The sequence below is a fragment of the Cetorhinus maximus genome, chromosome 5, assembly GCF_964194155.1.
Source record: "Cetorhinus maximus chromosome 5, sCetMax3.hap1.1, whole genome shotgun sequence".
Lineage (NCBI taxonomy): Eukaryota > Metazoa > Chordata > Chondrichthyes > Lamniformes > Cetorhinidae > Cetorhinus > Cetorhinus maximus.
Window position 1 is genome coordinate 47,452,612 of NC_135883.1, and position 16,732 is coordinate 47,469,343.

At 43.6% G+C, this 16,732-nt stretch overlaps 1 protein-coding gene across 9 annotated transcripts in view; it reads left to right on the plus strand.

The window, feature by feature from the left end:
* The window catches only part of adgrb3 (adhesion G protein-coupled receptor B3), a 990,062-nt gene that overhangs the window by 788,502 nt on the left and 184,828 nt on the right, over positions 1–16,732 (plus strand). For all 9 annotated transcript variants that reach the window (XM_078541844.1, XM_078541846.1, XM_078541847.1 and 6 more), the window contains one exon: positions 9,772–9,898. In XM_078541844.1, the coding sequence (XP_078397970.1) occupies positions 9,772–9,898 (127 nt within the window). The remainder of the gene's footprint in view (positions 1–9,771; positions 9,899–16,732) is intronic.

Genomic DNA, 16,732 nt, shown 5'->3' on the forward strand with positions numbered 1-16,732 from the left:
CTCAGTTATTTTGAAGGGACCGATTAACTAGAGCTGGCTATTTTGATGACGACCATGTCCATGGAATTCAAGTTGGTTGAGAGCAGCCTCTGGAGGAGAATTGGGTGGTTAAAGCCTGTGTGGAGATAGAAACTGTCCACCTGAGAAAGACAGAGTTTTGAGGACTTTGTGGCTGAATGTGGTGCCATATGTGCTAGGGGGACTGACAGTAAATCCAGGAGACCTATCTCTGTTGTATCAGCTAATTAAAGTGAAATTTATAGCTTATATTGAATACAATTTGCTTGTTAATTCATCTTTAATTTATGTTGATTTTGGTTTGATTGTTAAAGTAAAAGTTACTAGAAGTGAAATCGTGTCCATTGATTTTCTCCATTGGGGTCATTTGCTAAGTTCAATTCCTTTAGTTTATTGGTCTCCATGGAAATCATAACAGTGTTCATTTTAACATCTAGCAAAAGAAAAAGCTTGTAATCGTAATGGAAGACATTTCTATTACTGTTGGACGATCTCATCCGTTCTATTGCAATCTTATGTTTTAATAGCCATGGAAATGCAAATATCTCTACATTGAAGGAATTAGTTTGTTGTCTGATCAGTTATTTACCTATTTGTGTATTGAGTTTGACAACTATTAAAACCACCTTCACCATTTCAAATAACTTTTTTTACTTTATTCATTCACGGGATATGGGCAGCGATGGCTGGGCCAGCATTTATTGCCCATCCCTAATTGCCCTTGAGAAGGTGGTGGTGAGCCACCTTCTTGAACTGCTGCCGTCCACGTGGTGTGGGTACAACCACAGTGCTTTTAGGGAGGGAGTTCCAGGATATTGACCCAGTGACCGTGAAGGAACAGTTATATATTTCCAAGTCAGGATGGTGTATGTGACTTGGAGGGGAACTTGTAGGTGGTGGTGTTCCCATGCATCTGCTTCCCTTGTCCTCCTAGGTGGTAGAGGTCACGAGAGTTCAAAGGTGCTGTCAAAGGAACCTTGGTGAGTTGCTGCAGTGCATCTTGGAGCTGGTGTACATTGCTGCCACTGTGTGTTGATGATGGAGGTAATTAATGTTTAAGGTGGAAGATGGGGTGCCACTCAAGCGGGCTGCTTCGTCGTGGATGCTGTCAAGCTTCTTGAGTGTTGTTGGAGCTGCACTCATCCAGGCAGGTAGAGAGTATTCCATCACATTCCTGATTTGTGCCTTGTAGATGGTGGACAGCCTTTGGGGAGTCAGGAGGTGAGGTACTCCCTGCAGGATTCCCAGCTTCTGACCTCTTATAGCCACAATATTTATATAGCTGGTCCAGTTCACTTTCTGGTCAATGGTAACCTCCAGGATGTTGATAGCAGGGGCTTCAGTGATGGTAATGGCATTGAATGACATGGGGAGATGGTTAAACTCACCGTTGTTGGAGATGGTCACTGCCCAGCACTCGTTTGGTATGAATGTTACTTGCAACTTATTAGTCCAAGCCTGAATATTGTCCAGGTCTTGCTGCATTTGCTGTATCTGAGGAGTTGTGAATGGTGCTGAACATTGTGCAATCATCAGTGGACATCCCCACTTCTGACCTTATGATGGAGGGAAGGTTATTGATGAAGCAGCTGAAGATGGTTGGCGCTTAGGACATTACCCTGAGGAACTCTTCTAGGACTGGGATAATTGACCTCAAACAATGACAACCATCTTCCTTTGTGCTAGGTATGGCTCAAACCAGTGGAGAGTTCCCCCATTGACTCCAGTTTTGCAAGGGCTCCTTGATGCCACACTCAGTCAAATGTGGCCTTGATGTCAAGACCAGTCACTCCAAGCTCATCTCACCTTAACACAAATAGGATTTCAGGGGGAAAGGCTATACTTTTAGTAAGAAAAAAATAAGAAGAAAAAAACAAGTGTTGAATGTGTTTAATATGAATTTTAACCAGCAAATGTTCCAGTACCATCTTAGTGCTTTGATCGAGGCATTTTATGATGCTCTTTGGAGACTGAAAAATCACCTATAGCATCTGATATTCATTAGTGATTTGAAATAAGCGGCTGTCAGAGCTTGTTGGTCCATTTCTTCTATTTTGTGTAGAATTGCACTGAGGTATTAAACGTTTGGCCCTGACATTCTCAATAGCAAGTTGTATCTAAAACCTAGTAATCAATTCAATAAAAATGTGGCTTCTAAACCCCCTATCTCTGTAACTGCCTTCTGCTCCACAACCTTACAAGATCTTTGTACACCTTCACTTCTGGCCTCTTGTCTTTCATGATTTTTATCACTTCTTCAGCTGCCTAGGCCCTAAGCTCTGCAATTCGCACCCTAAATCCACCCGTGTCTCTACCCCTCTCTCCTCCTTTAAGACACCTCTTCAATCAGACCTCTTTGACCAAGGTCTTGGTTATCAGCCCTTTCTGCTTATGTGACTCGGTGTCAACTTTTTTTGGACAGTGCACTTGTCTTGATACATTTTACTAGATAACTGCAAGTTATTGTTGTTAGTGAATGCTTGTTGCTGTCCCCATCTTGACCAGAAGAAAAAGAACAGAATTTTTCTCATATCACCTCCTATTGTTATTGTCAAATTACATAATATCTGCAGTTATGGTGTATTTTCCGCCAATTGACTGCTTTTTATTGCCTGAAAGCCTTAGCTTTTGTGTTGAAATTTGTGTATTAGGATTTCTTGTACATACCATTAAACAAATGACTAATTTTTTTGGCATTAATTTGACTGCTCCTCCCTGAATAATTGACTAGATCTGTTCATATCTTTTGTGGGATTAAGTTCAGCTTGAACAGTTTGTAGAAGGAAATGCAATTTGTTTAATTGTGTCCTTGGACCAAAACCTGTGGTGGGCTGAAGAGGCACCATCTGTAAAAATAGCTTCCTCTATCTGCCACTAATTGCGTTTGGGGGCCATAGTCTTCAGTGACTAGCAATAGAACAGAGTACTTGTCACAAAGTTCCAACTGATAATAGACATTCGTAGACAAACCAAACTTGGTACATAAGTGAAAAGTTTTGCTATGATTTCAAAACAAAATGAGAGTTGAAGAAAAGTAAACAAAAAGCCTATGGTTCTGTGGGCTATAAGAAATCTTATAAGCTAGATAAATTACATATTGCTTATAGGCTAGGTAAATTACATAGTATTTATAAACTGGATAAATTACGTATTATTTGAGCGTGGTATAGATTGAGTGATTCAGTGCTGGACGTGCTGTATTATGAATGAGATACTAAACTATCTGCCCTCAGATGAATGTAAATGATCCCATGGCACTGTATTAAGGAGAGTAGAGGAGACGTCTCTGTGTGGTGGCTGGCATTTATCCCTTAACTAGCAGCACCAAAACAGATATCTCTTAGTCCCCAAATCCCAAACAGCCGGCTCCTACCCCCTTCCCAAAATCCATAAACAGCACTGCCCTGGTCAGCCCATTGTTTCAGCCTGTTCCTGTTCCACTTAACTTATACCATCCTATCGCGACTCACTTTTTTCTTCCCTTGTCCGGTCTTCCTACCTACATTTGTGACTCTTCAGGTGCCCTACCTCACTTCAACAGTTTCCATTTTCCTGGCCCTAGCCGCTTCCTCATCATTATGGATGTCTAATGACTCTACATCCCCGTCCCCCACCAGGACAGTCTGAGAGCTCTCAGCTTCTTCCTTGAACAGAGGCCCAACCAGTCCCCATCCACTACTACCCTCCTCCTCTTGCCAGAACTTGCTCTCAATTTAAACAACTTCGCCTTCAACTCCACTCAATTCCCCTGACTAAAAGGTGTTCCTATGGATACACACATGGGTCCTAGCTATGTCTGTTTTCGTAAGATATATGGAACACTCTTTGTTTCGGTTCTACTCAGGCTCCTCCCTCAAGTCTTCTTCAGGTACATCAGTGACTGTTTCAGTGCCATTTCCTGTTCTCACCATGGACTGGAAAATTTCTTTGCCTTTGCTTACAATTTCCATCCTTCTCTCACCTTCACCTGGTCCGTCTTTGACTCTTCCTTTCCCTTCCTTCACTTCTCTGTCTCCATTTTTGGGGATAGGCCATCAACTAACGCTCACTATAAGCCCACAGACTCCCACAGCTACCTTGACTATACTTCGAAACACCCAACTTCTGCAAGGACTCTATTCCATTCTCCCCGCCTCACAATCTCTATACATCTGTCCAGACGATGTAACCTTCCATACTAGCACGTCCAAAAGTCTTCTTTTTTCCTCAACTGAGGTGCCCCCACCCACCCTCCTAGTGTGGTTGACAAGGCCTTCCACGGTGTCCAAATCTATCTGACACACTTCCGACCCCTTCTCACCTCTTCCCCTCCCTTGCAGAACCATGATAGGGTTCGCCTTATCCTCACCTTCCATCCCACCTGCCTACACATTCAACGGACCATCCTCCATCATTTCTGCCACCTCTAGCATGTTGCTGCCACCAACCACATCTTCCTCTGACCTCCTTTCAGAATTCCAAAGGGACTGCTCCCTCCGCAACACCTTAGTCCACTCCTGTCACCCCTAACACCTCTTCCCTTTCCTACAGCACCTTTCTGTGCAAGCGTAGGAGATGCAGCACCTGTCCTTTCACCTTCTCTGTTCTCACCATCCAAGGCCCCAAACATTCCTTCCAGGGGAAACAGAGATTTACTTGTATGTCTTTCAGTTTAGTATACTGTATTCGCTGTTCACGATGTTGTCTCCTCTACATTGGAGAGATCAAACATAGACTGTGTGCCCGCTTTGTGGAACATCTCTGTTCAGTCCAGAGCATGATCCTGACCTTCCTGTTGCTTGTCATTTTAATTCTCCACCTTGCTCCCACTCTGACCTTTCTGTCCTTGGCCTGCTACAGTGTTCCAATGAAGCTCAACGCAAGCTCGAGGAAAAGCACCTTATCTTTCGTCTCAGCACTCTACAGCCCTCTGGACTCAACATTGAGTTCAACAATTTTAGATCATAACCTCTGCCTCCATTTTGTTTCCTTTTTTTGCTAGTTTGGTTTTTCTTGTTTCTTTCTTTAGCCCTTCACTTTGCGTTCGGTAGGCTGCTATCCAGCCATTCACACCTCATCTGAACATATCTTTTGTTTCTTTGCTCTATTCATTACCATGGAACCTTTTGATATTTAATCTCTCCTGCCCTCCACCCTATTACAGGCCTTCGTTTTTGTTCTTCCACTGCCCCCCACCCTCCACCATGCCCTTTCACTTGCTCAAAGCCAATTATATTTCTATCTTTCCTTGGTTCTGATGAAGGGTGATCATCGACCTGAAATGTTAACTCTGTTTCTCTCTCCACAGCTGCTGCCTGACCTGCTGAGTATTTCCAGCATTTTTTGTTTTTATTTCAAATTTCCAGCATCTGTAGTATTTTGCTTTTGTAAAACACACCTTGTTTATCTCATTGCTGTTTGTGGGAGCTTGCTGTGTGCAAATTGGCTGCCACATTTCCAACATTACAACAGTAACTACACTTCAAAAGTGCTTTGGGATGCCTTTAGGATATGAAAGGTACTATATAAATGCAAGTCCCCTCTTTAGTTTGGATTGATGCAAAATAGTCTTGATGTGATCTGGCTAAAGAATCACCCAAAGAAACTAAGCCGGAAGATGTCAAATCACCTGCAGGAGGTCATCAAATGTCACTGGATCTTTCATCCATTAGAGTGTAACTACATGTTAATGTGAAGCCAAGTCTAAAAAGAACCACATGGGAGTTTTTTGCAATTTAAAAAAAGAAAATTTTTAATGCTGACAGGAAACTATTGGGAGGCTCAGGCTCAACATCAAATTAGTCAGCACTCAGATGTGGCAACAAGTTAGCATGAGTGAAGCTTAATTCTTCCTTGGCAGAGCCTCTGGTACAATGAGAGTCAGTGACTTCAGACCATGGAATACATTACTGATCTGAGACTGCAATACTGATGTGGAACAAGTTTTTTTGAGTACATAGTTATAAATTCAACAAGCCTTCCCTCACTGCAGCACAGTCACTTCTTCAACCACTTTCCCAAAAATGACCAGTATGTCTCTCAATTGCAGTCAGCATTTATATAGTATCCATCCTATCCACCCCTTCACACCACCATGATAACAGCCAGGAAGACATTTCAAACAGAAGTACACATACAAAGGAAGCCTTTAGATACAGGGCGAGATTTTCCGGCCCGCCCGCTGCCAGGATCGTCTGGTCCCGCCGAAAGTCAATGGACTTTTGGCCAGCCTGCCGCATCCACCCCTCACCCCCCTGGGCGGGTCCTGCCATAGCGGGGCCAGAAAATCCAGGCCAAAGGCTTCTTACAAAGAATTAACAGCACAGAAACAAGCCATTCTGCCCAACGGGTCTCTGCTGGTATTTATGCTCCACATGAGCCTCCTCCCATTATACTTCATCTCACCCTGTCAACATATACTTGCATTCCTTTCCCCCTCATGTACCTATACTTGCCTTCCCCTCCAATATATCTTAATTGTGCTGGCACTGGCAACTTGGGACAGCCATCTGGTGACTTGTTACCATGACTCACCGTGGAAAACAGTTAAGATTTCAAGTATGAACTGACACAGTGATTACGGGCTAGCGGGGATGCACTGCAGTTATTTACATTTTCTATCCTTGACGTGCCTTTTAGACTATTAATAGTTTTACATGGTGGCACATTTTGTATTAAAAGACAAGACCAGAAATCATAGTATACATGGGAGAAATCATAGTATACATGGGAGTGTTTCGGGTTGAGAGTTTGTGTATTCTCAGCCAGAATGTAAAAGAGTCATCCACATTCCCGTAATTTACAGGAAGAGTCCACATATATTGTAATGTTAGTAATTTACAAGGGTCGTCCGCAATACAGTAATATTCGTAATTTACAAAGACTGTCCACATTCTTGTAATCTTGGTAATTTACAAGGCGCATTCACATTACCGTAGTGTTAGTAATTTACAAGGTGCATTCACGTTACTGTAGTGTTGGTAATCCACAAGGTGCATTCACATTACCGTAGTGTTGGTAATTTATAAGGGGCATTCACATTACCATAATGTTGGTAATTTAGAAGGTGCATTCACATTACCGTACTGTTGGTAATTTACAAGGGGCATTCACATTACCGTAGTGTTGGTAATTTACAAGGGGCATTCGCATTACCATAGTGTTGGTAATTTACACAGGGCATTCGCATTACCATAGTGTTGGTAATTTACAAGGGGCATTCGCATTACCATAGTGTTGGTAATTTACAAGGGGCATTCGCATTACCATAGTGTTGGTAATTTACAAGGGGCATTCGCATTACCGTAGTGTTGGTAATTTACAAGGGGCATTCACATTACCGTAGTGTTTGTAATTTATAAGGGGCATTCACATTACTGAAGAAGTGTCATATTTGACTCGAAACATTAGCTCTGGCCCAAATCTTCCCATCTCCCTGTCATAGGAGATGGAATGTAAGATGGAGATGTGCATCAGGACCTTATGGAAATCCTGATGCACAGACATATATTGAAATTGCCTGGAAAGTTTAAACTTCTGATGGGCTGATGTCCGCTGCCCGGGACCCTCAGTGACAATTTCTGACCCTGAGGTCAGGACAGATATGTGGGACGTACCTGCATACTTACCCTGGAAATGTTACACAGTTTAACACCTGGTCCAAGTTCTGTGTAAGAAAACCAAGCAACACTACTGCCCCACCCCTCTGAGCTGACCCGACTAACACTCCTCCAACCACCCGACTACACTCTTGAGCATCCAACTACCCCCTCAACCACCCGACTAACCCCCAACCACCAGACTACACCCCCGACCACCCAACAACACCCCAAGCCACCCCAAACCACCCGACCATTGCCCCGACTGCCCAATTAACATGCCTGACCAGACCTGACTACCCCCTGATCACCTGACTACCCTCCCAGCCACCTGACTAAAGCCCCAACTCATCAACTACCCCACCAACCAAATCTGAGTACCCACTGACCAACTGAATACCTACTCACTTGCCTATTATTTCACCCACCTCACCTCACCACCTCACCAGCCTACCCCCTCACCTATTCATTCACTCAACTACCCATTCACCCACTCACTCACCCATTCACTAACTCATTCGCTTAGTGAAAGACTCGGGCCTTTAAAAACTTACCTGAATGCGGCAGCTAATGTCGTGAAAGGGGGCGTGTCCACTGCCACATGATGAGATCAACCAGGGAAACCCAGTGGCTTCCCAGCGGGGTTCATTTGGTGGGGTTGGGGGGGGGGGGGGGGGGGGGAGGAGGACAAAGGTTTGGAGGCTCCTTTTTGGGAACTGAATGGCCCAAAGAGGTGCTCCTTGATGGTAACGGCAGCCCCCCGTGGCAAGGACCTGCCCTCAGCGATCCCCTGGGTGATCATTGGGGCCTGCCTGTCTGGTTGCAATGTCAGTAAAGGCCAGCAGTAGTGGGGGCACTGCTGAGCTGTTGATTGGGCTGGCAGCTCTTGGCACGGTGAGGGGGGGTGCAGAGTGTGTGGGCCGCTGTGCTTATTAGGATGACAGCCCCAACAGCCACATAACTGACCTTCATGGGTCCTGCTGCTGGGCTTCAGCCTCTGTGCTGCCATTCAGGCCAACATTTCAGGCAGATGACCTTTCATCAGAACTGGAGAAGTCAGAAATGTAATAGCGGAGACGGTGAAGAAGAGAACAAAAGAGAAGATCTGTGATAGGAAGTCAGGAAGATTAAATGGCAAAAGGATGGTAGTGCAGGGCTGAATGGAGTGGTAATGGGGCAAGTAAAGAAACATTACTGTCCAAAAAATTGCTGTAATGGTTAATTGGGAGCCACATTACCGTAATGCACCATGTGAGTTACTGTAATTTGACTGCAGGTACTGTAACTGCCTCAGAAACTCCCCTCTCTGTTTCCCAACCTCTCCAGCTTCTTTTTGGGAGTTAGTACTGAGTGCCCCTTCACCCTCCCATCCTGGAAAATAATTCAGCATTGCTTCCTTGTTTACTGGAGAACTTTACAAGGCAATGTAAATAAGCAAAAAAAAATCTTTAAAATATCAAGAATAATAATCTATCTGGCTTTTTAATCTGCAATTGCCTTCAAGTCGTTCTGTGTGGAATGCATTTGGAATGTAAAATATATTATTTCTTTGCAATGATGCTTGCTGCTGTGTGTGTGGTTTGCACCATTTGTGAGAGCTGCCCGGGTTAGGGTGGGGATGGACTGACCGGCTGAGGCAAAGCAGCCGCTTTGAAGGATCGTGCTTGAAAGCGAAGCACCTGAATCTTCTAAAAGCGACACTCGGCCTCCATCTCTCTGTCTCTCTCTCTTCCCTCCTCACTCTCTCCCTGACGATGCACCTTGTTGGTTTGTGTGTTTAGTTTGCGAAAGAATCCCTCCCTTTCCCTCCATCCTGCTCCTCCTCCCCGCCTGCAGCAAAAGATTTCCCCCTCTTGCAACTCGCTGATGCTATCCGTTTCCACGGTGCACACACACTCTCCCTGAGTGAAAGCTCCTAGAGTGAGATTCCAGGCTGGATGTAGCAGCAAATAGTCCATTAACATGACTGCACGTCGGCTTTTCAATCAAGCAGCACGGGTATTGCTTTGTAAACAGTAATGAACAATGTATCTTGTTTGTATCCAGTGGAGATGTTACAATGATTTCTGCCCCCTCTTTCTCTCTCTCTGGGTGAAATGTTACTGTGTGCTTGACTCCCCTCCCTTCTCTGTCTCTCTCTAACTGTCCGTCAAATCTAATGTATTCCTTCTTCCAGGAACGAGTCGACCGGCGCCTGGTCCACTCTGGGATGTAAAACTGTGCTCACCGATGCATCCCATACCAAATGCCTGTGTGATCGTCTGTCGACATTCGCCATTTTGGCTCATCAACCCACAGAAATAGTAAGTAACCAGGGGGAAAAAAAAATCATCATTAATAAATCCCATTTTCTTTGAAACTGTGGCAGAGATTATGAATTTTTCACCCTCTGTTTCTCTCTAAAGCGGCTGTGTAAAGATGAGCCTTGCTGCATCTATATCCTCTTGTCATGTTGGGCAGGGGGGGTGTTAATAAATAATTGAATATTGTTTTACACTGAACAAGAATAATAATCTGGGGAGAAGAGAGAGGAACTAGTCACTTTATGGAAATGAAACCTAAATGGGATTAACTGCTCCTGCTTCCTTGATGAGAATGTGCCATTTTTAAATGACAATAGAGTAATAAATGTGCTACTGAGAATGGTAACATGTATTGTTGTTGGAGAGTATTGGTATGTATTCGGTTTGAGATCAAACTGCGATATTTTGAATGCCTTTGGAAAGTAAACGAGAAATTCCGCCACATTGTAATGGAGACATTGTATTCGGAAAGGTGCATGTGTGTGTTGGGGTACCGTTACTCGTACTGAACCCCCGCCCCTCCTCCCAGTGAATAGATAATTCACGCCTTGTTTTAAAAAAAAGAGAAACTAGTTCGTTTTTCGTGTCCGGGAATAAAGACTGGTTGGCCAGCGAGACCTTGCACCTGATTGATCACCCGTCCAAAAGGCAAGGGCACAAGCTCCCAAAAATTAAGTCGAGGTTTGTGGGAGCTGCCTGAGAGAGTAAATCTGCTGGGAGCACCTGCCCCCATACTCTCCTAGGTGGTGTCTAAAGGAGAAGGGTGTACTGGTCCCATCATATCTTATGTGCGTTATATGTGTGTGAGGCACTGATAAATGTTACACTGTTCACTTTCAGACTAGCAGAGGACGAACCGTCCCAAAGATGCCCGGTTGCAAGGCGAATTTGACATTTGTTGTGGCGTGCTATTTGGTGCTGCCACAATGCCATAAACGTGCTGTAAAACGCTGATGGTTTTGCACTGGTGTAAATCTTGGCGCCTTTAAGAGTATTGGTTGGGTGTGAATGGTTAGGAGAGGATAGCTAACTTTTTTTTAAAAAATGATCTCTGGCTATCGACCACACTGTCCTTTGCTTTCTGAAGATTCAGAAGAGTCGACTATCTCGTTTTCTCTTTGTCACTAAAATAAAACCTCAGTGGCAGTAATTGGGCCTGACCTCAGTATCCAGGAGCAGGACACTGCCTGCTCCACATCAAGAGTGATGGTAATGCCAATGTCACCTCCCACTGCCATCTCAGGTGAAATATGCATTGACCTTAGTATACAAACTGTGATTTAAGGAGTCAGTATTGGCTTTGGTTTGGTTGACACCAGAGTGTTTGAATATATTGATAAAGATTATGAATATACTTTGGTAATAAGGCCCAAGCGAAATGCTGCACATAATTGATGATTGGGGTGAGACCAGTTGGGTATAGCATCAATCACCTGTATTAATACTGCGAGTTGCAAATGGCCTTGCTTTCCACAGAATGGAAGGACAACGTCGTATCACTTTGGAATTCAAATACTTTTAATCTGGTGACACAACCTCAGTCTCTATCCCATCAGTGGAATGCGGTGGCCCTTTCTAATGAATTAAAGTAGACTATAAAATAGAGTCAAGGGAGGACAAAGGAATTAAATTTGCATCCGAGTTGTAGGGATCCTTTCCTAATAACTATCTGGCTTCAATGAATTCCTATCTGTTTTGAACTGTTGGAAATGTCCCATTTTGTACCCATTGTATTTAACTGGGAATACCAGTTGGAGATAAGTAATGGATTGCCTGTTTATAATATTGATGGGGAGCAATATTGACATTTACCATTTGCTGCTCCTCCCTATCCATTGACTCCTGAGCCATTGCCTTCAGTTCCTCACTGTTTCTTCCATGACACTAGCACCTCCCCATCTGAGCTGCTGCATATACCACTTCCCCATTTTGGCAACATCTCTTCACTTTTCACAAAAAGCCGGAAAATATGAAGTCTACCATTTGAATTTCTATACTCCTTTACATTCCTAACTTAAAGATATGGAAGGTTATTGCATGCACATCACTGTACAGTAACACTCCTGTCAGTTTACATTACTTCACTCACCAGGTAGTTTTGATGTGTTGATAGTGTTACGGACAGGGATGAGAGAAACCTGAAACTCCTGTTCCTTTCCCTCACTGTCCATAATCAGTGTGTTTTCATTTTTTCCAAAAAGGAAGATAAGGGTGTTTCTTAAGCCCTGAATGTACAGTCAATTTGAATAACTAGTAGCAAGCTGTCCATGAGTTTAAATAGAGTTATTTACGCGTTCACCCCAAAAATCTTACACAACATCACTCACTCACCACTCACACACACACAAGGAAAATGCAGCTAAATGCACTTTTACATGTTACAAACAACGGAATAGTTTAAGTCATGTGACAGGCTTGTCTCAATGCAGGCCTGGTGAAACGGAGGTTCTTTTTCACTGGTGAAGTGTAGCTAGGTGAGTACAAAGACCAAAGTTGTAAATCAAGGTCGTTGCAGGATTCCCTCAAAGAGTTGTGAAGTTGTTTATAGACTTATTACTAGGAGGTCGGTTTTCTGCACTGGTGGACTTAAAAGGGAACAGGCTTGGAGACCATTCCATGTTGTAGTCTTCAGTTTTAAGGCATAGATGTTGCTGCCTTTGCTGCTGTTGTTTTGACTGTATTGTTTGCAGACTGATGGGTTTCTTTCTGGTATTTGTGGTAATAAGATTTGTTATCTGTGATCAGTTTTGGTCATGTGACCACATGATCAATACTTTTGTTGTCCATCCAGAATGTTTTGAAGTTGGAAGCCATTGATACACAATGGGGGCTGGATGGTGGACATTCACACCTACTTCTAATGAACTGGATTCTCTACAGCTCTCATTTTGATAAGTTTTGCGCTCAGAGACAGTAAACCTGGGAGACCACAGATTCTTGAGTTATGAAAGTCCATAAACAACAGGAGGTGTGAATTCCATAAGTAGTTTTGTCATGGTATGTCCATTCAAAGGGGGCAGTCCACCCATGATCATTCAATTAGGACCTTTCAAGAGACTTGAGGTGATTCTGAGTCTCTGCAAAAATTGAAAAAGTCATCTGACCCTCAGCAGCCATCTTAGCAGTTTTTTAATGTACATCTTTTAAAAGAAAAGGCAGATCTAGAAAATGCTATACTGAATACAGTCCATGTTTAAAGTTATGAATATGACATGTCTTTACTGAGCATGACAACAGAATAAAATGCCAGGCACTCCTGTTGTTCTTTCGTGTTTGTGCTCTTGTTAGATATTCTTAAAAGAAGGAAAACATCACAGTCAGTAGAAAATATCTTTATACAAGTCTAGACACCTATGCCAATAAAAATGTGACTACTGAAAGAAAAGTCACTTGTTTTCCCTTATCCCTGCAGAAGATAAAATCACGAGCAATGCAATAAAGTAGCATTTGGCAGCTTGGTCTACTTAAGTCGCGCTCTCAGACAGAAGGCTTTAGATTCAAGCCCCACTCCAGGACTTCAGCACATAATTCAGGCTAGGCGTGACCTGTGATGCTATAACCACATTAAGTCCCTGAACCCTGAAAAGCCCAGACAGACATCTCTGGTCTCATTTGCCCTAATGCGTCATATTTGCTAGTTTGTTGTTTGAGTTTTGTGGGCCTCGAAATTTGTAAAGATGTGTTTGTAATAATGTTGCCTCACTGGTGCTCAAAACCTATTTTGGAGCACCGAGACCTGTTGCAATGAGCAGCTTGAGGTGTATGCTAATTAGTGGAGATTTTCATTTAAATACCACCTCATAGTTTGTGGTGGAGGCAGAAACCCTCAACTCATTTGAAAGGTGTCTGGATGTGCACCTCAAGTGCTGTAACCTGCAAAGCTACAGACCAAATGCTGGAAAGTGGGATTATGCTGGGGGGTGGGGGGGCTTGTTTTTCGGCTGGCACAGGCACAATGGGCCAAGTGGCCTCTTTCTGTGCTGTAAACTTGCTATGATTCTGAAAGCTTGGATACCTTGATCTAGATTGGTATTGCGTAGTTGTGAGGGAGTGCTGCACTGTCGAAGATGCTGTACTTCAGGTGCAACATTAACAATAATAGCTTGCATTTGTAAAGCACCCTTAACTTTTTTTATTCATTCATGGGGTGTAGGCTTCACTGGCTGGGCCAGCATTTATTGCCCATCCCTAATTGCCTTTGAGAACGTGGTGGTGAGCTGCATTCTTGAACTGCTGCAGTCCATGTGGTGTAGGTACACCCACAGTGCTGTTAGGAAGGGCATTCCAGGATTTGGGCTCAGCGACAGTGAAGGAACGACGATATATTTCCAAGTCAGGATGGTGAGTGACTTGATGGGGTACCTGCAGGTGGTGGTGTTCCCAATGTAATATTGTAAAACATCCCAAGCTGCTTCACAGGAGCATTATCAAACAAAGCCTCACACTGAACCATACAATGAGACACTAGGCAGGTGACCAAAAGCTTGGTCTGAGAGGTAAGTTTTAAGGAGTATCTGAAAGGAAGTGGGGAAAGGCAGAGAGAACTAGGGAGGAAATTCTAGAGACTGGAGCCCAGGGAGTGTATACAAGGCCAGAACTGGAGGAGCATAACTCAGAAGGTTGTTTTTTTTTATTCATTCATAGGATGTGGGCATCCCTGGTAGGCCAGCATTTATTGCCCATCCCTAATTGCCCTTGAGAAGGTGGTGAGCTGCCTGCTTGAGCCGCTTCACTCCCTATGGTATAGGTACACCCACAGTGCTGTTAGGCCTGGAGAGAGGTTACAGAGGTAGGTAGGGACCAGGCCATGGAAGAATTTGAAAACGAGGATGAGAATTGAACCAAGGTCCTTAGCTGTCTCTTTTGGCTGGATGTTAAAAATAGCTGGGTATTGTTTTGTGGAGCACAATGAGTTGTCCCAGTGTCGTGGCATGCAGTCCTCCCTGAAAAATATTACTGCCAAAAACATAGTGACTGGCCATTCATCACATTGCTATACGTAGAATCAGGTTGTTGAAAACAGAAGCTATGTTTGCCTACATAACAACCGTAACTACATTTTCAAGTAAATCATGGTGCCTGTCATGATTTGAGGCTATGGTAAAGTGTTATATAAATGCAAGTTACCTTTTTACTTCTACACAGTCAATGCCACATTGAACACCCACTATAACAAGTGTTTAGTGAGGGAGGCTGCTCTCATTTTCTGCTTATCAATATCTACAAAGTGCCCCATACACAATGTATTCAAAAATTGGAATTAAAATGCCTGCTTATAATGAGACAGACTTTAGAAACTGCAATTGTAACAGTATTTTTGTCACGTGCTATAAAGAGCCAGTCCATTTCCTTTGGATCACCAGTACAATTGATTGGTATATGAGACTTGCCAAGCATATCAATCAGTGCTTCTTTTCATTCATCATCAAGAATCTACATTTTATCATCTTTACCCACTCATATATATGTAACATGTCAAAACTGATGAGAAGCTTCCACTCTCACACCCCTTGTTCATCCCCATAGACAGCTATTATTTTGAATACAGTAATATATTCTATTTGGGGAGATTAACCAGTGTCACTTTGGCTTGGTTTGTGGAATTCTCACCTTTGAGTCAGAAGATTGCACGTAATCTGGGCTGATACTTCAGTGTGGAAGTGAGGGAGTGTTTCATTGTTGGAGGTGCCGTCTTTCACAAGAAGCTTCAAGCTGAGATCCGATGTGCGCCAGGTGTATGGAATATATCCCATGACATTATTTAGATAAGAGGCAGTTGATCTTTCAGTGTCAAGGCCGCCAGCATTGGTCATTCTTTATGTGCTATTGTGGGATCTTGTTGTGCGCAAATTTTCTAAATGGTTGTCCATGTGATGGGAGTGACTGCACTTTCCTGATGGTTAGAAAATGTTGGAGATGTGATGAGGGTGCTAGATGGATGAAGGTTCATTTTGGGTGCAGTGGCTGCATATTTGTCAGTAATGAGGAGCATATATATCCGTGATCCCACAGAAACCATGGTGCAAGATAATAGAGGAAAATCACTCTCCTGTTCTGACATTTAACTATCCAATTAATAAGGCTATAATGTCCATAAAGTAGATAACCTACAGCTTTGGATCTTTTTTTATTTGTTCAAGGGCTGTGAGAATCACTGGCAAAGCTAGCATTTATTGCCCACCCCTAACTGCCCTTGAGAAGGTGGTGGTGAGCTGCCTTCTTGAACCACTGCAGTCCATGTGGTGTAGGTACACCCACAGTGCCTTTAGGGAGGGAGTCCCAGGATATTGACTCAGTGACAGTGAAGGAATGGCAATATATTTCCAAGGCAGGGTGGTGTGTTCCTTGAAGTGGAACTTATAGGTGGTGGCGTTCTAGGGCTTTTGCTACCCTTGTCCTTCTAGGTGGTGGAGGGCTTGGAAGGTGCTGTCTTGGACCCTTGGTGAGTTGCTGCAGTGCAACTTGTAAATGGTATATACTGCTGCCTCCATGTGTCAGTGATGGAGGGAGTGAATGTTGAAGGTGGTGACAATCGAAGTGGACTGCTTTGTCCTGGATGGTGTCAAGCTTGTTGGTGGGGGATTCAGCAATAGTGATGATGGTTGAGCACCAAGGAGACATGTTTGATTCTCTCCTTGTGGAGGTGGTTGTTGTTTGGCACTTGTGTAGGCATGAATATCATTTGCTACTTATCAGCTCATGCCTGAATGTTGTCGAGGTCTTGCTGCACGCGGGGCACGGACTGCTTCAGCATCTGAGGTGTCACGGATGGTACTGTGCAGCCATCAGCAAACATCCCCACTTCTCACCTTAGGATGAAGTTAACATCATTGA